General features: G+C 37.8%; 2 protein-coding genes across 5 annotated transcripts in view; both read left to right on the top strand.

The window, feature by feature from the left end:
- Window positions 1-20,815, top strand: part of LOC110999170 (serine/arginine repetitive matrix protein 2) — a 41,700-nt gene extending 20,885 nt beyond the window's left edge. For 3 of the 4 annotated variants that reach the window (XM_022268105.2, XM_022268102.2, XM_022268103.2), the window contains exons 4-11: window positions 14,056-14,153; window positions 14,340-14,550; window positions 15,143-15,294; window positions 15,383-15,570; window positions 15,656-15,760; window positions 17,172-17,350; window positions 17,542-17,665; window positions 17,918-20,815. In XM_022268105.2, the coding sequence (XP_022123797.2) occupies window positions 14,056-14,153; window positions 14,340-14,550; window positions 15,143-15,294; window positions 15,383-15,570; window positions 15,656-15,760; window positions 17,172-17,350; window positions 17,542-17,665; window positions 17,918-19,128 (2,268 nt within the window). In that variant the 3' untranslated portion in view covers window positions 19,129-20,815. The remainder of the gene's footprint in view (window positions 1-14,055; window positions 14,154-14,339; window positions 14,551-15,142; window positions 15,295-15,382; window positions 15,571-15,655; window positions 15,761-17,171; window positions 17,351-17,541; window positions 17,666-17,917) is intronic. The other variant, XM_045634403.1, reaches the window with a different exon arrangement.
- Window positions 11,714-13,724, top strand: LOC123690664. Its single transcript, XM_045634404.1, has 2 exons — window positions 11,714-12,094; window positions 12,264-13,724. The coding sequence occupies exon 2, from the start codon at window positions 12,657-12,659 to the stop codon at window positions 13,695-13,697; it is 1,041 nt and encodes a 346-aa protein (XP_045490360.1). The 5' UTR covers window positions 11,714-12,094; window positions 12,264-12,656; the 3' UTR covers window positions 13,698-13,724.
- Window positions 20,816-22,838: the final 2,023 nt, after the last annotated feature.

The raw sequence follows: 22,838 nt of genomic DNA, 5'->3' as shown, positions 1-22,838 counted from the left end.
CCTATGTAGTAGGGTTTGGTTCGTGATTTGTAAACATACTTGGAGAGTGGCTCGTAGATTATACAATTTTAAAAATCATATCGCTACGCAGGTAACTTCTATACGAAATACAGATTGAATTAAGTATTTTTGCTGATTAATTGGTATTAAATTTAACACACAATATCATTATATATTTACATGTTAGTTTAGAACCTAGAACTCTAGTTGCACTTTTGAATATTACCGATTTTTTTGCATAATTTACAAATAACATTCCTAGCTCATTCGAGGTCAGCACCTAAAAAGGTTAAGGCTAAAATTGACAACAATTAAACATTTTAAAGAGATATTAATTATCTCAGTATTCAATAAAAATAAGTTTACCTTATAATTTAAGAAATTATGGTTATTTCCTACGAGTCTGGAATAATACAACTATTGTTAGTTACATAAGAACCGTGAACGCTTTCATTTAGTAACAAATTATTTTTCCAATCACGTATTTGTTAATATTGATATTCAATTATCGAGCCTGAGACAAATACTTCCGCTTCAACTCTGGTTGTTCCGTTACCTCCTATCTGAATATTGAACGAGGAAAATCTATAAATAATTTATGATTTTCAAAAAGAATGTTGTCTCTGCTATGTTAACTATTGTTCTCTTGCTTTTTACAATTTACACGGCATTGTAAGTGTTTTCCCAGAGTGAAGTATCGATTCGTAAATGACCACAAAACGCTACTCAAGTCTTCCTTGGGTCCCATTTGCGGCGTCATACTCACAAACAAACCAAAAGTTATAAAATCTATTGTATATTATGGATAATAAATTCGCTTTCGTATTGATTACTCGTTGTGATTAATTAATACTTTTATTACGTCGAGCACCTCGTTATATTAAGTTACTTTCATCAACCAATGAAATCTGCGAGGGTTTAAAAAAACAAAGGCTTCTATCCTATTAACGATGAAGCTCTGGAACGTCCGCATTGCGGGTTAATATAGTTTTATCTTTATTAATCCAACAATTAAAGGAGGAAGACAAATTCTTGAATCGATTTTGGCCTATTCAAGTGACACCTAAAATTTTTGTTATATGTTGTGTACCTAATATAAATTAAACCATATATAGTAATATACGTAGCGAAACCTTTATAACAAAATGCCGTTTTATTCCGATCATATTTCATGATAATAGCTCATGTCATCCAATTTACAGCTTTTGTAGAGCAGGATGGACCAATTGTATGCATAAAGACCTAGACGGGATGTGTGCATTGCCGAAATCTTTATACTAATAAAACCCTATCGAAAACTCACGTCTGTCTCCCGTTAAAACTATTAAAAGTAATATTCATTCAATAGAAGTTGAACATACAGTGATGGCGAGTATCGTATTACAGTGATTAAGGCAACTGCTTCACGAGAAATATGTTGTTTGTAATGCGAATGAAATACGCAGAAATTGTTTCACAGTAATTGGATATATCGCGTTTAGCTTTATTTGTTGCCAGCCTAGCTTCTTAGCTTAGGTCCCTTGTTATTTGCGGATAAAATATTTAAGATTAGGTATTTGTTACCTCGGTTGTGCCCTTGGTTTAACAAATCTCAAAGGAATGCATCACGAAGAATTAATTAATTCCTTGTGTGTCCAGTGTGTCCAGTGTAACAGAGACAAATATTTGTATTTTATATAACTTTCCGAAATGGACCTATACTAATTCAAAGTGATAATTAATAAAGAACCTTTGATATTTGTCGAAATTGTAAGCAAAAGAAACAAGACTGGCTAAATACGAACATTGCTTAAGTTTTGGCAAATTACGCCATAAAACCTTAAAAACTTGCTCCCTCATAAGCAAAGTCAAATTTAAGAGAATTTTAGACATTTTTAGTTCACCCGCAGTCACTGTGACGAAAGGAAATTCGCCAACATTAGATATGTCCGTTTCATGTATTTATCGCTTTTGATTCAATTTATATTGTTTAAACTTAAATATTATTCCGCATATCTTTTGGTTCTCGATCATTGTAACGATCCATACCTGTTTGTGTAATCTATCACTGCCAAGTGCCATCACTCCCAACGGAGACGTTTATTTGAGCGGCGCGTGTCCATCCAAATAAGTCGTATAAAAGTGGACCAAGCAGGTATAGGTACCTTCAAACATTCTGGCGTTTTGCCAAATGACAAACAGACTATATGAAACATTAAATGTTGCGTGTTCAGTGCTTTGATATTTCAGAACATACTCGGATGGAACATACTCATTCCGGATACGTGGCGTAAATCATTTGTGAAAAACGTATCAATGTTTCGTTATTAAATCAAAGTATTTGAGAAAAAGTCCGCTAACTAGCATTTCACCTTTCCTAATTTGTTTCCTAACCTGCTTCTATCTTTAAACATTGACCTTTTTACCTCAAACTATATAAATTGAGTTACCAAAGAAAAAGTAAAATTTCACAATTTCCTGAACGTTGCCTAAGGTCAGGGGAAATTCACCGCGTACGCTTCAACCTCACGATAAAATATGAAAACTCGGCGCTTGGCGAAAAGCCAAAACGAGGAGACGCTTCAATGCATCCTAGCTTCATCTGCAATTGACATAAATTGCATAACATTCATTAAAACCTTACTGAAAATATATTAATACTATATTTTTCTCAGTAATGATTTCGTTGTTTATTACTTCTGATAATACTAACTCACTGAGTTTAAAACTTTCGTGGTTTCAAATTATAAATAACCCATCCAAAGCAAACGAAGTGTATCAATAATTCGTTTTATTCATAATATTCACTGGCTCGCTTCCAACGATTCCATGTCCGATTGACCCACACAATGTTTTGATCACCATATCTATTTTATCATACAACAAACATGCTGTCTGGAATTATCTGTAATCTATTTAAAATTAAATTATAATCAGTTTTATGTACTGCTATATAACAATACAGTTATTTAAACGTGACATCTATGTAAGGACTATTCAAACGATTGAAATTAATCCCACGGGCGAACCGTGTCGGTATGCTATTCTGTTCCTTGTTCCACAAATAGTGTGGAATGCTATGCGTATGTTCCGGCATTTGATTACTCCGATTTGGTGCTTACACAATTTTATATGGAATTCTTTAATAACTAATGTTTATTTATTAATTTATTCAATACAGAAATACACACATTATCCCTTACACACTGTGCCAATACGATGATGTCGAGAAATATTTAATAAAATATGATAAAGTACCTATATAAATATACACAATATCGCTACTGTGATTTCACTCTGCGAACATACTTGAATATGTCGATAGTGTAGTAGTTAAAAGTATACATATATAAACGAAGGGGTTGCGTATTCTTTGATAAAACTTTATAGATGTCATATGTGATCATCTATGACCTAGATCACGATCTAACGTCATCGATAACGTTGCTCAGGGCGAGATATTCATTTCGGTAGGTCGTAATCAATTCTTATGCAAGAGAGAGCCGACAGTTGACTATCGGTGAAAGTTAAATAAATAGTGAGAAATTACGTTTAATCGAAAATTGTTTTCTCTTATTATTTGTACCTCCCGATGTTTTTATAATAACTGCAATAATATAATAGTATTTGTCTAATGAATAGTTTTATTTAATTAAAAATAACTCGTACGGCTTCGAAGTTCGCTGCACTTTTAATACACTTATGTGAGGCGGTCCAGCCCTTTGATGTCATGTCAATGGTGCGGAGCACTTAAAATATTCATGCGATCATTTCATTTCGCTTTATTTTGTTACTTTCAATATCTGCAAAATAAATAGTTGTTAGTTCTTCCCAAATCTATCAAAACTATTAACTTTGTATTTTCTTGTATATGTATATAATATTAATTTCCCTTGTTGAAGCTCGCCTGTAGTTTGCCTTATACTGATAGGAACTGGGCTTGATAAGTCGGTCACTGTGTGTCGGCGTCTTTGTATCTAAACCTAACGTATCACCTAATGAGCTATGTTGTTCATTGTTTTACCTGTTACTTAATATTTCATATGTTCCGTGTGCGGCTTCTTTTGCAGAGCATCTGTATAAAATTATTGATGTGCAATAACATTTTTAAAATATTAGAATTAATTATATTGCCTGAGAATAACTTTTTATATTTATATTGTTTATTAACACTTATCTATAAAAGCAATTGTCTGGTTTTCGATTATTGATTTTCATTCCTATTTTAGATATAAACCAAATGGAAAGTAGTAATTTATTTGAGTAAATCGATTCCGATGATCGACTAATAAATGGAGAACGCCAAACGCTCAAGGTGAATTTTGGCAGAGTGGAGTGGGTTTGAATTTATGAATAATTTCTGTTTATCTGAACCTAAATTCCAATAATGTTTCTGCACTTATGCTAGTGGAAGACTTCGCATGCAAAATTAATAAATTTACACTAATACCTGTGTGCTAATTAAGTTTTTATCACAATAATATTCGCATTTGTATTTAGAATGACAAATGGCGATGAACACCATTCATCTGGGCTCAATTGTTTTCTTGACTTCATGTAAAATTAAGTCACGATCAGGAAAACAGTATCAACGGCTATTTAATATTCTCTTCGTGATTGTAAAATTGCGTCTTGCATTTATCATACGGTGTTTACACCTCAATTGCGAAGTTTTCAAGGTGAAGTGCCGTCATCATTGCATCATGTGACCTTTCATGACAATTTTGCTACTTTGACGTGCATCTTAGTAAAACGGGCTTATAAACATTGTTTGACAGGTCGATAATATTGGCACTCACTCGGTCAGTCCTCTGCGACCCAAAAAGTGTCTTGACCTCCGAAATGAAAACATTCCAGCCCTCCTCTACCCGCCAATTGCTAGCTTTCGGCCGCAGCAGGTCCTCCTGTGCTCGACCTAGACAATACATTCGTACCTAGGCCGGCTCTGGTAAGCCTCTTTTACCGCCTTAGCCAAGCCAATAGGCTGGCCTACTAACTCATCTAATTTGGCATTTTTTCTGACTATCCATGAACTGGCCTCCCTTTTTCTCGGCCCCAGGATTTTACGCAATATCTTCTACCTCCACCAGTAACTCCTGCTCCTCTTTCACGGTTGGAACGTGAATGTCAAAATTCGTCTAATGCATCAATATATCGGGAAAACTTCACACTTTAAAGTTTAGATTTTTCATCGTTTTTATTGACAAACTGTAGTGTTACTATCATATACCTACTTCGTTGATCTTAGTCTAAATGTATCGCTATTATGTAAACGAAGGAAGCTTCTAATGATTCAAATATTTGTCGTATCACAAGACGCCATTGTTACGACGTACGGTGTTATGTAAAAACGACTTGTTAAAGTAATCAAGTTTTTGCATTAATAACACACGCTGTATGCAATTACGTCAGCCACTCACTCACTATGATTAAGTCTTAAGTAACAAAGTTCATATCCCACGGATTATCTTCCTACATCCAAATTCCTTACTCAGCAAGTCAGCAACCTAATAAGTAGAAAGATTTGGTTATTCACCCAACAGTAAGTAGACCATAGAGACAAAATTATTTCGTCTACAGTCTATGAAAAAGAACATTCCCGCCATTTGGATACCACATAGACGTACACGTGCACACATTATTAATAGAAGGCGATGCCGCTCGTTTGCGGCTTCCTCTCGCTTCCTTCGCAAGAGCCGCCGTAATTACAAAGAAAAGCGTTCACTTTGAACGTTTTCACATTAAAAGTAGTCGCTTTGTCCTGAATTTTTACGTAGGATTTTCCGTGTCACACGACTCACAGATTATCCAAAGTATTAATAATTCGTTCACACTCTAGGAAATGGATATTTTCCTAGTTTTAATATTTTAACTAAAATAAACTAAACACCATATCGCTGTTTTGTAAACAAAGAGTTCGATCGAGATTTATTTTAAGCTTTAATTAGAACAGCCATTGTTTGCGAATGATTGAAAAATATGGCTCCTTTTGCTTTAGCCGTGCGAGTTTTCATATTTCATTATGTATTTATTACTTCCCGCCTACCTGGGTTAACTCGGTGAAAAGGTGAAAAAAAAAAACTCTGAGATATACAACTTGTACATATACTGCATGTCAAGTAATTTTTTTCCAAATATAATATTTGTATGACATAATTGCGATTGGCGCGCAAACGGAAGCCGCCATATTGTGACGTCATCGCAGGGAGTATAATCCTTCGGAAGGCGTTGATAACGTGGGTGGCTGCATCGAGCACTTTGTTGATTATCTCGGCTTTGGCAATACTCTACATGCCGCAGTGGTGTATTTGGTAACAGTTTCGTCACTTATTTTGCAAATAGTTAAAAGTAAATCCTTTGCATAGTGTGTCGGTATATTGTTGGAATTTCATTATGCACTGATGCATTGTACGGCAACCATGACTTCCCTACCGGTTACTTTAAAAGCATTCTCTTAAAGATTCATATACCTAAGTCTTACAAACACATTGGCTTTGACATAATACTATAATAAGTTACCACTGGCCACAGCAGAAAGAGTACTTAAGTATTGGTTTTCAAAACCAACAGACTACGATGACTAACGGATCAATTAGCGTCTAATTTCAAGACGTAATGTATTCCCTGTTTCGTTCCTATAAGAGATATTAGAATCTGATTTCCTTCTGAAAGTAAACACGTAAATAGAAATAAACTGTATTCGCGGGCGGGCGCCGTATTATGACGAAACCTCCAGAGGTTTCACAAAATACGCTTTAATTTGAGTTCATTGAACCTTGTAACGCCTATACTCTTCTAGCACAGACTTCATTAAGAACTTGTACGTACCATATGGCTCTAAGCCTACGTAAGCTTCAAATTGGCAACTCTGTACGAGATTTGTTATTACTATTAAAATAAGTATAAACTCAAATCGGTTCTATGCAAGTTTAATTTGCCTGTTAATTGCTCGGAAGTTGAATTTAATCTAGAAATAGGCCAATAAATGTTTAATTCCAGCAATGCACAATACAAAGGGTGAAAGTAGAGCGCCATTTATAGGTTGTAATAAAAATAGAAACTTATTGCTGGCGATTTGATGAAAATAGGATGGAAACTGTGATAAGATTATACAGGTACACCAGGTTAGTATTTATGACAAATTATGGCATGAAAAATTTATTTCTTTGAGTGTCCATGGGCGGCGGGCGGTATCACTTAAGACCCTTTTGCCCCTTATTATATATAAAGAATAAATCTAAAACTTTTAAAATGTCATCATATTAATAAAAAAGAATATCATCCATCCTATTGAATTCAAGCGATGTAACAAGGAAGCAAATTATGATTAATGTCCATATGACACCGTTATGTACTAAATATTATTTTTTTCCTTTTGCAGGTAAATATCGAATAATTAATTGTAAGTTTTAGATTTATTTATTTTTATTGGCGGAGCATTTAACAATTGGCTCAATAAGAAAGATATTGATATTTGGATTTCAAAAGGATAAAAAGATACAAATTGTAGCTTGCGACAATAGTAAAAGATCGCAAACAAATGTTGCATTCAGTATAGAATGTAATAATCATATTATGTAAAAATATAAGTTTCAGGGGATTTATGCAATAAATATATTTATACGACCTTGCATTGTTTCTCATACCTATAAGGAAACATACTTATTTATTTATTATTTATAATATATATGACTATTGTTTGCGTCGTAGAATATATTAATTCATGGTAAAGTTTTAGTAAGCAAGGTAGGGTAACTGTTAAAAAGAAAACCAAATCGTGGAACCATTTATAAATGTGAACAAGACTACTACGCCTTCTTAAATAAATAGGATAAAAAGCAACAATAATCAATTTCGGATTTAAAAATATGAGCAAATTACGTGTAACATAATCATGACTTAAATATGTAATAATAAAATAGTTTTATGCGTTCGTTTGGTGAAGGTGTTCCTTCAAATTTACGTATTTTTTTACCTAAAATGTATTTTAAAATTGGTTCCCGTATGAAGTAAGGTTTCTCCATTCAAACAGTATTAGCTATTCAAGACCACTCGTTACTTGCTTTCACTCGTAAAAGGAGCTTTTGAGAAGCTTTTGACGTCTTGGCACGCAACACTTTAGAAACATATAGCCAGTACGAAAAAACTCGCATCTCTAAATTTTTCATACTTTCCTCGAGTCCTCGGGTTTTATTCAACCATACTCTCTTCTAACGGGATTCACGAGGGACTAACGGGTACGCATGGACAATGTTTAAATCTTAATAATAACTAAGATCTATGATGTATTAAATGCGCCATCAGATCACATAGCTTTGAGAGTCAAAATAAGTTTTAACCGTGAACCATTTTAAAAAGATCTATATTTTGTACAATTCTTGATAGAAGACACATTAAACCTTGACAAATGCCTGATAACCCATCTTTCAATTCGCATAGATATAAAAATTGTGCCCTGATCGCGTGGAGAAGACATCACTCATCGTTAGGCATTGGGGCGGGGCTATTAGCCGGCCGAAAGCAATTTAATCCAATTGACTCTCCCACAGACCTCTGTATACCAGGATATTGAATCGGTGTTGACTTTGTGTTGTAATTAAAACTACTTATATAAATTGTATATTAAATTCAGATTTACACAAAATATCTTGAATCTCAATTGTTCTCACTATTTGCTTTTTCAAAGAGTCACTTAGCTGAAGGGTACTTAAAATTCCCACGACATTGACATACCTACCGAATAACTAATGTGACGTAATATTTTCTATATTATATTTAATAATGATTATTTAATAAAGAAATAATTGGAGAAAGATTTACAGTTTTGTATATTCAATGAAATGGTTCAAGGATATTATATTACACTTTTTTATTTCTTGGAGCCACCGTATTTGTATTGAGTGTTTTAAATGTGGTTAGTTTGTGAAACTTTACAATTAGGCGAATTTGTTTATTGATGGTGAAAATGTTTAAAGGTTCACTCGTCTTTCTTTATTGGACATTTTGTTACCAACTACTGAAATCGCTCGCAATTAAACTCAAAATTCAAATTCAAAATCATTTATTCATTAGGTAACACAATGTACACTTATGAACGTCAACAAGGAAATACATATTAAATGCCACTCCAAGATTTCTTTGCTTTGGATCAACCTGGGAAATGGTATTACTTATTGACCTGTTTACGACGAAGTCACGGGCGGAAGCCAGTTTTCTTCAAACAGGCTTAATAAATGGCCTAGATCCGACGTAGAGCTATCGATACAGGTCACTTGTTGGCAGAATATCTCAAACAATAGATTCTCACTTCTATACAAAATTTGCGGTTGTCCGTGACTTTGTGTAGTGCAACTGGGTCATCTTAATTAACCAAGGATGATTATTAGTCAAACATATAAATACATTTTATAATATTCGTAGGAAAACGATGGAAACAAAACAACACAGAACAGAACAGAAAGCGACTTGTTTAACAAATGAATCACCCCGCCAATATTTTTCTGAGAACTTCTTTATAAACTGATTCTTTTATTCTATGCTATGAATATAGCTAAGCAGTATTTGCTTAGTGGTTTCAGCGTTCAACTCTCATACCTGAAGTCGTAGATTCGATCCCGGCTGTCCACCAATGCACTTGCACTTTCTTTCCATGTGCGCATTTAACATTCGCTCAAACGGTGCAGGAAAACATTGTGAGGAAACCGGCATTAGACCCAAAAAGTCAACAAATACAGAAATCTGTGGCCCAAACCTAAAAAAAAGTAACGCAACTGTTTTATTTTTGATAAAACGTTAAATTCTGTTGTCTAAAATACTAATAAAAATTATAGAAACAGAGAAGTGGCAACCCTGACTTCGAGTACTCGTATATAATAGGGAGAGTACTTGACTTTTAATGAATTCCTTTAAATCCTTTTGCGGCTGTGAGATAAGGGAACTTTAAAATGAGGGTAGAGTTACTCATTTATTGTTAAGTTTAGACCGACGTCAAATATAATTAAAATAATAACCTTTTGAACCAAAGACATAACTGTATAACAGAACTATGTATTTGAATTGTGACAAAGATTCTCTAAAGTTAAATAGTTAAGTGTGAGACGTTTAATAATAAGATCCATAGAAATCATTGGAGGAACGCGTATTTTAGAAAATTAATGCCTACTTCAGCAGTGGTTTCCGGGAAATGTCAAGATAAAGGAAAGTTACGTTGCTCGGCGAATGAAGGTATGAGCCTTCGTAACCATGGTTACAGTAGAAGCACATCCGCACGTCGGCCAGCACATTTGTAGCGCTTAATATACTTAAATTGATTCTTTTATGAGCACGATTTGTTGTTTCATGGCATGGCTTCTTGTGCAACCAGATCAGGTCAGATACTCTCAAAGTGAAGACAAAACTAGTACCCCCAACACGATATTATAGCTCTCTAAATACCTGTAGCCCTTTGTTTTACGACTTTATATTGAGTTTTGCCGCGAATTAATATCTTAAGATAGAAGAAGATTTTTAGTCGATACCAACTCCGGGGAAATAAATACAACATTTTCTACAGCTGTGATACTTTTTGACATTTAACACCTTTGTCTTCAGTCACCGTGACCACGCACGCTGTAAAGCACGCGTAAATTTAAAATTATGTCTAAATAATTATACATTTAAATACAATATTGTATTATTATAACTATAATCCGTAAAAAAAATGTTTTCTTTAAATGTGTAAAAGTTAATAAAAGACAATACTATCTTGAGATTACAATATCCTAGTATTAGTAGATAATAAGAAACGTAAAAATAGCATAAAAATATTATCACCCTCGCTGTCGTACAAGCGTGAAAAGAGAAAAAAGAATTATAGAAATACACCCACTATACAATGGTCTTGTAATTAGGTATTGAAAATAATAGATTTTCACGAAATATGTCTTAATGACAATGGATTTTTACAAACCAATTAAAGAGAATTCTAAGATAAGCAGAATTCGATGAAAGTGCATATAAAAGAATTGGACTTCCGCCAATACATACCAACCAACTGTCCAAATGTTCTATTAACATAAATATTTAATTCGAACGAATAAATATTTCCTTCTGTGGAAATATAGAACAATTCGATTTTTTAAAGACACTGACATTATATATAAGGTACAAGGGAAGGTGCTTACACCCTATATTATTTATGAAACAAATCGGAATACAGTCTGATGTAATATGTTTACTTTTTGCTACATACTTGATACGTTACTTATGTAACAGCAGCACAAAAAATGAAGCACACCCGTTGCATAACGCATTGTACAGTCTATGTTAATGGCAATTAGCGTCCGAGCTCTGAGACGTAACACCTAATTAGCTCGCCCTCTTCGCAGGCCTAAATTAGGTCGCCATTGTCACGGAAGATCACTCATTGCATAATGTTGAACGCCTTTTGTGTACACTCATGTAACGCTTTTACGACCTCTCTCGCTTCCTACTTAATATTGATGCTAAAGTTTCATGGATGTCTTTTACACTTCCACGTGAGCTTATAATATGCAAACAAGTGGACCAAATGTTGTGCATCAACCGTCGTTTGTTTTTCTAAAACCCCCATCTTGCGTAAAAGTTTTAGTCTAGAAAATACTTCTGTGATTGTGATTATCGCACACCAAATATAATCACTGTTACGTTATACGAGCTGTTTATATTGCCACGCCCCCAAAAGTCAGGTTCAATGTAAATGTTTTCTTTTGTTCATTTTCTCGAAACTTTTCCCGGAGCGAGGATCATCATACAAAGGAACAAAGATAGACAGAATATTTAGTGAGAGAGTGCTTTATTTGCAAATGAAAGACATAACGGGTACCATTGCAATAGGTCTATATGAGTATTGTTACTGAGAACTGGTTGTGTGGTGCGCGCATGCGCTCTTCCCAAGGACACGAACACTGGCTCAGTCGGTCGGAATGCATCGTCGCGGATGCCTGGCTGAATCCACACCTCGTTGAGCCATGCGGAGTACCGCAGAGATCGTCTCGTAAGACGTCCCGAGGACCGCATGCCTGGTCCACCCGCCTCATCATCAGGCCGCAGAGCGACCTTAAGCGCCGAAGCCCCACGGTCCCTGCGGTTCAGCCTTGTAATTGGGTTTTGACGTTCAATAAGCTACCGATAACGTAATTCGATTGGCGAGGGCTTTTAGCTTCCATATCGCTTGCTTATCAGAGTTTCGCTTTGTGTAGTTGCTTTTACCGTTTCCAAATTTGTTTTTGACTATGTAATGTTTGAAAATAATGCGTCTTCCGAAGGTGTGTGAAGAGTGGACATGACTTGTTGGGAGAGTGTAGGATTTCTAGGTCCTTGCGCGCTACTCGCGGGCTCGGCTCTAAGGGTGAGTTAATGAGAAAATTCAAGGCTGACTTCGCGATACAACTTTACTATTAACACGAAGGACAAAAATATTAATCGATGTTGTTCTAAAAAGTTCTACAAAAGCTTATATTTAATTATAGTTTCTCCCGTTTCATGTGGTAATTACTTTCGATCTAGTAAACAACGTATTAGGGTTGTTTTGAAAACAACACAATAATTACCTTATCTTAATTATTTATCCCGTTTCTTTGATAAGAAACATTTAAACCATCGCACTTTCCAATCATAATTCTGTGAGTTCAGTCAGTTTGTGTTCAATACTGTTGAAGATGGTGTCGGTAATTTTACTTACAACTGAAGAAGTGCTACAAACTAATAGTCACTGGGTATGTTTGGACGCAATGTGGATGACCGAAGACTTGGAACCCTTCGAGGAAGTGAAGGCAGAACATATGTTTTCCAAACCGCTCACCAGAGATGTTTACTACGCCAAATATCCAGACATACCCAGGAGTGAGTCGGAAGACGAGAACTCCTACAGCGTGCACAGTTTTAGAAGGAAGCATCAAGCCTGGAAGTCGAAAATAATAATAAAAAAACTTGAATCGCGAAGAAATTCTACTCAATCTGTTGCAAGCAACGCAGCAAGTACTTCTACTAGAGTTTCGTCATTTGTCTATAATGAGAATGAAAAGACCAATTTGCAGAGTTCCCAAGAAAAAGATGAAAAAATTCGTGCCTTTTTACTTCGATTGATCGAAAGCGTGCCACCGCCGCCCCAAGACGAGGGTAGCACGTCTATAGTACAATCAAGCTCTCAAGACTTGAACGATCTTGACTTACCGAGCTACGATGATTTTGCCAAGGAGAAAATATCGGATGAGAAGCAGCTGCAAGGACCAAGTACGTCAACCATGAAGCGACCAAAATGCAAAGAACGTATCAATTTAATACAGAGCGATTCGGATGGCTGGGATACGTGGCAGGAAAGCATATATGGAGTGTCTAGAAAAAAGGATGCATCTTTAGTTGGATCGAATCGCGATAGTGACATATCGTGGGCGGATGTTATCAACATGTGTGGTATAGCTGACAGAGCGAACAGTGCGGAATCATTACACTATGAGAAAATAATAAGTCAATCCCACATACGAAACTCATTATCGGCAATATCTCAGGAAAATGACGTTGACTATGATAAATTCGCGGAACATAAATTGGGAATGTCAATAAAGGCACCCGTTCCTGACTCTTCATCGCTGCACAATTTCAGTGAGAACGACAACTTGGCTCGATCCGTTTTAAATGATTCAGATTTCGGAACCCTGTATCGTTTAGCTGCGTGGGACGATCCGGCAGATGAAGTTTGAACACTTATTTGCTTTCAATTATTTTTGTAATATCTTATATTATAATAAACTACTGTTTTTATTGATTATAATACGTCTTTTGTACATTCAGTTAATTCTTTTAACTAAAGGTTTACTATACACAGAGAAATATAGATTACATCCAATACCGTGGTCGTTTTGCGTGCGCTGTTTCGCGTGGACGACTCTTAATAAAACTTGTGTGTGTATTCGATATAAACAGTTTTTTAGTTAAAACTATTGATTTGATTTTGTAGTACCTACTCTCGCTCATTCTGCCTGTCTAGTAAGTAGTTATACATTTATGTGTTTGTGTAGTCTGTGTTCTGTGTCTAATGGGAGTTTTGTGTTGTTCCAGCCTCCAGAAAACGAATTGCAGAAGAATTCCGATCGAGTGTTATCTGAACACGAGCTGAGGGTCCAAAGGTCACTTCAGAAACTCAATGTTCCAGAATGGTAAGGAAAAGTTTTTTTTTATAATTGTTCTTACAGAAATTTGATATTGGTTGGAAATCATGCGACGTGAGCTACTCTGCGAAACCGGGGCACAATAAGTGGACTTTAAGACGACATCCTATGCTTTTGTTTTTGGTCTACCATCACCATCACCACCACGTGTGATGAATTCTTCTGTATTCACAGGTACAAAAACGCACCAGCTCCGAGAGAGGGCTTCCTCTTACGCAAACGCTTGTCTGACGCTTCGGCATCGGCGGGCAGGTGGAGCGGACTCAACTCGAAGACCACCTCGTTGGGGAGCCTCGGTGCCAATGCGCAACCCCCACCGCCGCAATTGTCCCCACACACCACCAGCTTCGGCAGGTGGTCGACTAGCCGGCTTAACTCGAATCAAGTCAGTAATTTGAACTGTATCTTACGGTATCTCTATGATATTCTAAATTGTGGTGGTTAAAAAACGACTACAGAAATAAATAGATAGATAAATTGAAGTACATATCTTTATAACGACATCTTAGACAAATAAGTTTATTTAGTTTCAAAACAATTTATTTACGTTTTTGCTGCAAAAAGTACTCGATCTCGCTCGCAGCTCATTTAAATAAAACGAACAGATAAACGTATCTATTTTTTATATTATTTATATGACTCGCCGTTTTCAGTGCTTTTAGAAATCGAAAACTATATAATATGTATATATAATGTTAATATTTCTTTGGATTGGATTGTTTATTCAACCATATATGTCTGTTATCCAATATTAATCCATACGAAACTGTGACAGCCAGAAAAAATATTTTCATTTAATTATTGACGCTTTATTAAGGAAATAATATGATAATATTTACATTAACCTTAACTAAATTTCGTTAATAAGTATAAGTAGTATATAAAGCAGAAATAAGATAAAATGTAACTTTACAAGATTGTCAATAAGGGCTATATTTATTTATTGACGCTTTATTAAAAATCTGAATTCGTTCCAGACGTCGCCGTGCTCTTCGACCCGGAGCAGCATCAGGGGCACCTCTCCCCTCTGTTCGCCTTCGACCAGGTCCTCGTTCAGCGCTCGACAGCCCTACCTCGGCTGGCGGAGTCAGGAACGGCTGAACGCCAGCCCTCGAACGCCGCACGAAAGGTACGGGACCGTTTATGTTCTGGAATATCAGTCGTCGGCGAGACGTTTTAAAAACATAGCAAATCACTCTTCACTCCCACCGTTTCAGGCTCGCCAGCTCCCTGCTCCGGCAGACCGCGTCCAGCAAAGCTTCGGAGGAGATCCAGAGCTCGATCAAAGAGGTGACGTCGGCCATCGTCCACTACGTGTCGGGCCTCGAACCGTCGAACGGCGATCTCGATGACGTCTCGCCGCGTTCGAGCCAGAAGTTGTATTGGCTGGAGAGCTCCTTCGTCGGTAAACTCACTTGAAACCCGCGACAGTCCTGCCCGTAGCGTAAGCGTGTAATGATCCCTCCCAATGACGAACGCGCTCTCCGCAGGAACGAAGCCCCTGGAGTCTCCTCGGACGCCGCTCGTGACGGAGCTGCCCCCGCCCCACCCGCGGCCCCCCTCCTCGCTGCGGCTCGAGCATCGCGCGGCGCCCGGTGAGCGAGCGTGATTTGCAGCTTCCCCTCCGACGAGGGGCGTCTCCTCGCTCGACCCGACGACCTCGTCGGAGTCGGGCCGAGACGCTCTCGGTCGAGAGAGAATCTGCGATGTCCGTCGACACGTTTGTGACGTTTCACCGCGGGACCATTTTCTGTCGAGCACGAAACACATTCATTTTGTTAACTATTTTTATATAAGCCAGCTCGTCGGGGCTTCCGGCTGTCGCAGGACGCTACTTCCGGTAGAGTCGAGCGACAGGGTGGAACCGCGAGTTACATTATTGCAGTTATTTGTCGCATTCGTATCGTTTTCATTGTATGTTGAGTCGTAGTTAAGTTTCATCAGATTATTGCCATAATTTAATTTCGAGTTTCGCGTTGAGCCCGTCGCGTTGTAAATATAAATTATTTTTGTTTGTGTGTTTATTTTTTATGCAGAAACGTAGAATTAGTTATTAAAGCTAGTTAATCACGTAGTTCTAGTTGTACATATAAATATATAATATATACATACGTGAAGGTGCTAATCCGCCGTTACGTGCCTTACTTCGACGCACGCCACGATGAGGCCGGCAGTTATCAGAACCGTAGACTAAGGTGGTGAGAAGTGACACAGACTAGGTCTCGATTCCGGTTCCTTCTACTGAATCACCTCGTAATTTATGTCGGGGTTCGCCCCTCAGTAAATTATACAGGTTCTGATTAGGTTAGAAATTCTCGTTTTGCGTCGGATGGTTCGCCCCGCCGAGGCGTACGAAGCGCCCCGATTCAAGACGACCTACTACTTGTTAGTTTAACATTTATTTCAATGGTTGACGATTGCGCCGTAGTCTCTTATCTTTGGTCGTCTGCCAGAAAGCTAACGTTAAAGACGCGTCGGCAACAGAAGCTCTCTCGAATACGGTTCGAGTTGTCGGCGAGTAAAAGTAGGGAAATAGAGAAATAGGGAAGTAGAGAAGAAGAGAAGTAGAGAAACAATGACGAGTTTAGTTGTTATTTAATTTAAAGAATCTCCGGTACCTTTTAGTGTTATTGTCTTGAATTGTATCTTTTAGTTATTTTATTTTACATTTATTACCAATTATTGAATATATTCAGTTTTATTTTATATTTTGTTTTATTTTTTTGGTGATGTCTTAATTATACTGATGTGACAGTTCAAGGTGAGTACATCACTTTCCTCAATTTTATTTTTCTTCTCTCAGTAGATGTTATGTTGTCTTGACATTCATTTGTTTTCAAAGCATTTTTGAGTAGGCTCAGCTTGCATTGTGACGATTAAAATTAGACTTGAATGAAATCGATACCTGTCGCCTTCTTCGATCAAGACGGCAGGTCTATAACTGTCAAAGCGACCGCAAACATATTCAAAAACTGACCATGACCAATCAATGCCACAATTTTTCAGACTGGCAAGATTCGCAGCGTTCTTTGAATGTCGGTATTACAAAACCTTCCCCCGGATCTACGACGTTGGAGGACGTATTGGACTCACTTTTAGGACTCCCCTCACAACCTGCCAGAATCCCTACGCCTCAGCCGAGCCCTAGGAAATCCGCCAGTCCCCACTACGCGCTCGGCGGGAAGGTAGGCATTCTGCATTTTCTACGACCGAACTTCTTAAGACTCGACTCTTCCACCGAAGTCATTTCCGAGCTCTGTGCGTCTGTACAAAGCCAACAAAGCCTTCTCCCTCATTTCGTTACTTCAATAGAATCAGTCGAAAGGCAAATGGGCTAATCTACCCCTGAGACTGAAACCGACTTTTCTCCCTTTAGAGTCCAAGATACGAACAATTAGCGAGTAGTGGTCACAGCAGTGCCTCTGCGGCCTCTCGTTTCTTGAACACCCCCAGCGACGCTCCCAGTTCCTTCACGGATCCCAGCCCCGAGGACCGAGCAGGTAGGAACGATATGTAAGTCTGATCCGTTCCAATTTTTATAATTATCTCATATGCTAGTGAACGCCTCTCTTCGGAAATAAGACAGTCTTTCGATTTACTCGATCGTCGTCGGTCGACGAGCACAATGCACGTTCCCCGCAGTAGTCGCTCCGCAGCATGTCCGTCCATCTCGATGTTCTTCTCTTTTGCACAAATGGTCCCGAGTCGAAACGCTCGACGGCGAATCGCTCACGAAAGTTTGTCTGTTCCAGGCAAGGATACAGTTGATGCGGCGGCCGAGATGCCGGAACCTAGACGCGCCCGGTCCGCGCTAGGCGAGCCTTCGCGCCGGAGGAGCGAGCCTTTCGCCGACCGCTCCGCGTCCCTCGACCGTCGAACCAGTCTCGACTCCGCGGCTCCGCGAACTGAAACTCTCCTCCGACACGACTCGAGAGCCTCCCTCGCCTCTCTGCAGAGCGAGAGTAGCGCGGAAGACGCTTTCGTCAAGTGCAAATATCCCAAATGCGCGTCTCGCACGCCTCTAGCGGAAGCCAAACGGCATCACAAGACGTGCCACAACTGCAGCACGACGTACTGCTCGAAGGAGTGCCGCAGAGCCCACTGGGAGAAGCACCGGAAGGTCTGTCTTCACTCCCGCGCCAGCACCCTCTGCAGGCAGATCATCTCGGCGGCCAAGGAGGACGCGGCCTCTCTGCACCGAATAAGCACGGTCGCGTATCAGGGATATCGAATCCTAGGCCGGGGCGTCGTCAAAGTGTTCTTCACGAGTCCGGAGGCCGCCGAGAAGTTCACGACTCTCGGTTATCAGAATTTGAGCGAGCCCGAATTCGTGAAGTGGACGGCTCTCCAGCCCAACGAAATGGGGGCGGAGTTGTACACGGAGGTGGTGAAGCTCTGCAAGAGTTACAACCCCGAGACGCGAGTGATCCTGTTCGTCGCCGTCTGCATCGTGAGCGAGGTGCCGACGAAGGGAGCCGTCAAGTGGGAGAGGCAGATGGTGTCTCGGTGCGCCAAATTGCGCCTGAGTAGATCGGTATCTTCAGTTATACAGGAACAGAACAGGAGGAAACAGCGCAGGGACGGCAAAGGTTCGCCGGAAGACAGAGAGACTTTGATACTCACGTCCAAACTGTGCCCCGCCGGCGAAAGGAACGCGGCGACCGTTCACAAGTTTAGAGAAATCTGCTTGAGAAATGTTTGCAGTGAATTAGAGAGTAGAGGCGTAGTTCTGAAAAAGCACTTTCCAGAAGTGTACTCGAGGTTAGGCGCGTACGTAGACGGCACGAGCGAGAGGTTCATTCCGATGACCATTTATCCCAAGGATGTCAACAGTGGGAAGTCATTTGTGTGTGTGATAATGCCGGACAGCGACGCGGAGAGCGGGACGCCGGTGGACGGGAAGGTCATGACGATTGACGTGGGGCTGGATCGATCGCAACACCAATTATCTACGCCAATGTAGATCTAAACTCTGCGCAGTGAGCGAGTTTGGACTATGGACGTCTCCTTGTCGTCCGTTAAAGCCACGACACGTAGACGGGTCTTGGCATTCGACGTGTTCTTACGTAGAGATGAGATGGGCGTTCAGTCGCTTTTATGAAAAGTATAAAATTAAAGTATTTGCGCAAATTCCTATTCTTATGATAGATTATCGATAACCGATTCGAATTATTCCTTACATTACTATTAAAGTAATCTTATAACTCTCCCATATTTAGAGCGATGCTAAATTTATCGAATGAATCTATTAAATGATAGGCAACTTATTTTGGCGTATTTTTATACATGCTACGTGAAAGAAGAAAAGAAAAGTAAAAGAAGGATTCATTTGCAAAGCGGTTTTGATACATGAACACATTATATATGGCTCGAAATACCTTCAACGTTTTATCGATTTATTTATTGACTGATAAAAAATTCGAATTGTAAATAAATAATCCTTTTTTCGATAGTAAACGTAAGTCTCTCTTCGCTTTTAAATATTGCCATATAAATGTCGTAGTGTAAGCAGAGCCCATATCTCGCCATAAAAGCCAGTTTCGGATCCCTTTCTGTGATTGTAATACCTGTGGCACAAAATTAATGAACTTTTTATATCTTTTTAAATAACAGAGGTGCCAATTTATTGACGAGTTACCGGCGTGTAATGTCGTTCAACGGTATAAGTAATTTCCGTAAACGCGTCTATTGATCTATATACTTAATATGTATTCCATTATAAATAAATTCCGCTAGGTAGACGAATGTAATGATAATAAAAAATATACATAATTACGTTGTTTTTGAGCTTGCGACTAGATAATAGTAATGTCTCAGTGATAATTTTATAAAAAATCTTCAATAAATGTAACTTTTTATAAACTATTATTCGCAGCATACTGATTTAAGCCTGTGGAAATATAATAACATAAAGTACAACAATAAATTTACTTACATTAGTTATTATTTCAATCGAGATACCTACTATATGTGGTGGGATGGTCTGTGTGTGGTAGTAATGGAGTAAGGTATGATCTAGTCATTACTGCCATACCTACTTGATGATAATTATTATTTGTGATGTTTCGCAAAGATCTGCCATTATTTTGAACATTCTAGATAATTATTTTAATGTTATTATAATATATCTGTTAATCATTCCATAGTTGAATTGTTGTTATATATTATGTTATATGGTACTCGAAAGTGAACACTCAAAGCAGAAGGAGAGCATAAAAATTCAAAGTACGTGTTCAAATATTAGGCTGCTGAAATTTAATTATGACAAATATAATTATGAAATGCCAATAGAGATCAGATTTAGATAATGTTACAAGTTTATTGTTTTTATATCCTATAGACGTAATATTACCTACCTTCGATGTTATGACTTCTGTTTAGTCAAGAAATTGCTTCTGTAAATTAATATTTCATACATTTATATGGACAATATTGCCATATCAGTTGTTTTTCATGTCTAAATGATAATTTTTATCTAGTTGTCCCGTTAATGTATTTAAATAAATGGCCCAGCTAATATGTTTTATATTCATTTCTGACCAATTCCCAACAATAAAAAAAAATAAGTACTCAGTATTCCCTGGTCACCATAATTTTATTTTATAGTTATAGCATAACTCGATAAATAAATGGCACCTATTCTCCTGCCATATTGTTTTTGTTTTTTAATTAATCTTGGGAGCAACCCCAGACTGGATTAAATGTAGACATCTCATATTTTTTTCCTTTCCAACTATGGGATGTTCTATATTTTTATAAATCACAACCCATAAATAGACTTCCTTTACATTAATAAGACTTTAGTGGGTTAGGTTCCCGATATCAAAGCAAAATATCTTTATTTGTATAGGTAAACATGTACAATTATGTACGTCAAGAAAATCAAATTAAATAAATTGTAAATTAACAACCAGTTCGCAAGCGTAGAGCGGGTAAGAAAAACTTTCCGCCACTCTTTTCAATCGCCAAGTTTTTAATACAAATTGTTTGAACTGGAGCAAATCAATACCAAGGATTAGGATCATTTAAGTATTCGTCACATTTATAAAAGGCTTTATTAATTTATTTACTTTTAACGAGGGCTTTGAATTTATTTAGTGATAGTTCTCTAATTTCGCTTGGGAGTTTGTTGTAAAAACGAATACAATTTCCATATAAGGAGTGGTTTATAATCTGGAGCCTGGTTGGTCGCACACTCAAATTAGTTCTATTAGGTGTATTATACTGGTAAAAGTCACCATTTGTTTTAAAATCGTTTTAAGATTTTTTGTACATACAACAAGGCTTCAAGAATATATTGACCGGATAATGTCATAATATTTAGTTCCTTAAATCTATTCCGTACCGACTTCTCGGGGAAACACAACAAATACCCCGAACAGCCCGCTTTTGCAACACAAATATGGATTGAACCTCTGCAGCAGCACCCCACAGTAGAATACCGTACGACATAACGCTGTGAAAGTAGCTATGGTACACAATTTTAGCCGTATCGTTATTAGTAAGCTGTCGGATTTTCTTTACTGCATATGCCGCAGAGCTCAGCCTATTCGAAAGAGTCTCTGTGTGGGCCCCACTGGAGTTTACTATCTATTGTTATGCCTAGGAAAACAGTTTTGTCAACAAAGTTTAGTTCACTGTCCTTAACTTTCAGGTTACCAATATCTCGCTTTACGTTATTAGTTGTAAATCTAATACATTTCGTTTTATTCTCATTAAGCAGTAAGTTTTTCACAATAAACCAGTTAACTATACGAGAGATGGAATTGTTTACATCGTTCAATAATATGTTTTTCCTATTCACTTTAAATAAAAGTGAAGTGTCATCAGCAAACAATACCATCTCATAAACTTCGTTGACAAAGAATGGGAGGTCGTTTATGTAAATCAGAAATAACAAAGGCTCGAGAATCGAGCCTTGGGGGACGCCGATTGACACCTGCGAACCGGGAGAGGTGACTCCATTGAAATGCACTTTTTGGATCCTTCCCTTTAAATATGAATTCATCAAGCTGGAAGCTTTGCTATCAACGCCATAGTGTTGTAGCTTTCCAACTAGTATATCTGGATGAACACAGTCAAAGGCCTTTGACAGGTCACAAAAGACGTCCGTGAAATATGTCCGAAATCAACTTCACACCTGCATCGATTGTGGAGCCACCCTGAGTAAAACCATGCTGTTTATTATGTAGGAGTTTATTTTTATTAAAATGTTAAGAAAGCTGGTCTAGCATTATCTTATCAAAAACTTTGCTCAACGCGGGGAGCACTGAAACAGGTCTGAAGTTTGACGGATCGGACTCACTACCTGCACTGCCTTGAACAATGGAGTAATCTTACTTAATTTCATTTCGTCCGGAAAGACTCCACAATCGATACATCTGTTAAAAATAATAGACAATTCAGAGCTTATTACATCAATAACGGAATTTAAAATAACTGTTGACATACCCCAAATATCTTTACTTTTTTTTTAATTAATAAGCTTTTAGGTTTTAACGATAATTATCATTACAAGTTATATGTTTAAAAAGAAATTTAATATTACATTAATGTACACATTTTTCTAGTAATGACATCGCAGCAGCAGGTGAAGAATCCAGGGACTTGGTCGTACTGAGTGGTACATTTGTAAAAAACTCTTCAAATGTATAATCGGTTCGTTTGTTAGAC

Source organism: Pieris rapae, chromosome 2 (assembly GCF_905147795.1).
Source record: "Pieris rapae chromosome 2, ilPieRapa1.1, whole genome shotgun sequence".
NCBI lineage: Eukaryota > Metazoa > Arthropoda > Insecta > Lepidoptera > Pieridae > Pieris > Pieris rapae.
The sequence above is the reverse complement of the archived record's forward strand: the minus strand, read 5'-3'. Positions and strand labels throughout refer to the sequence as shown.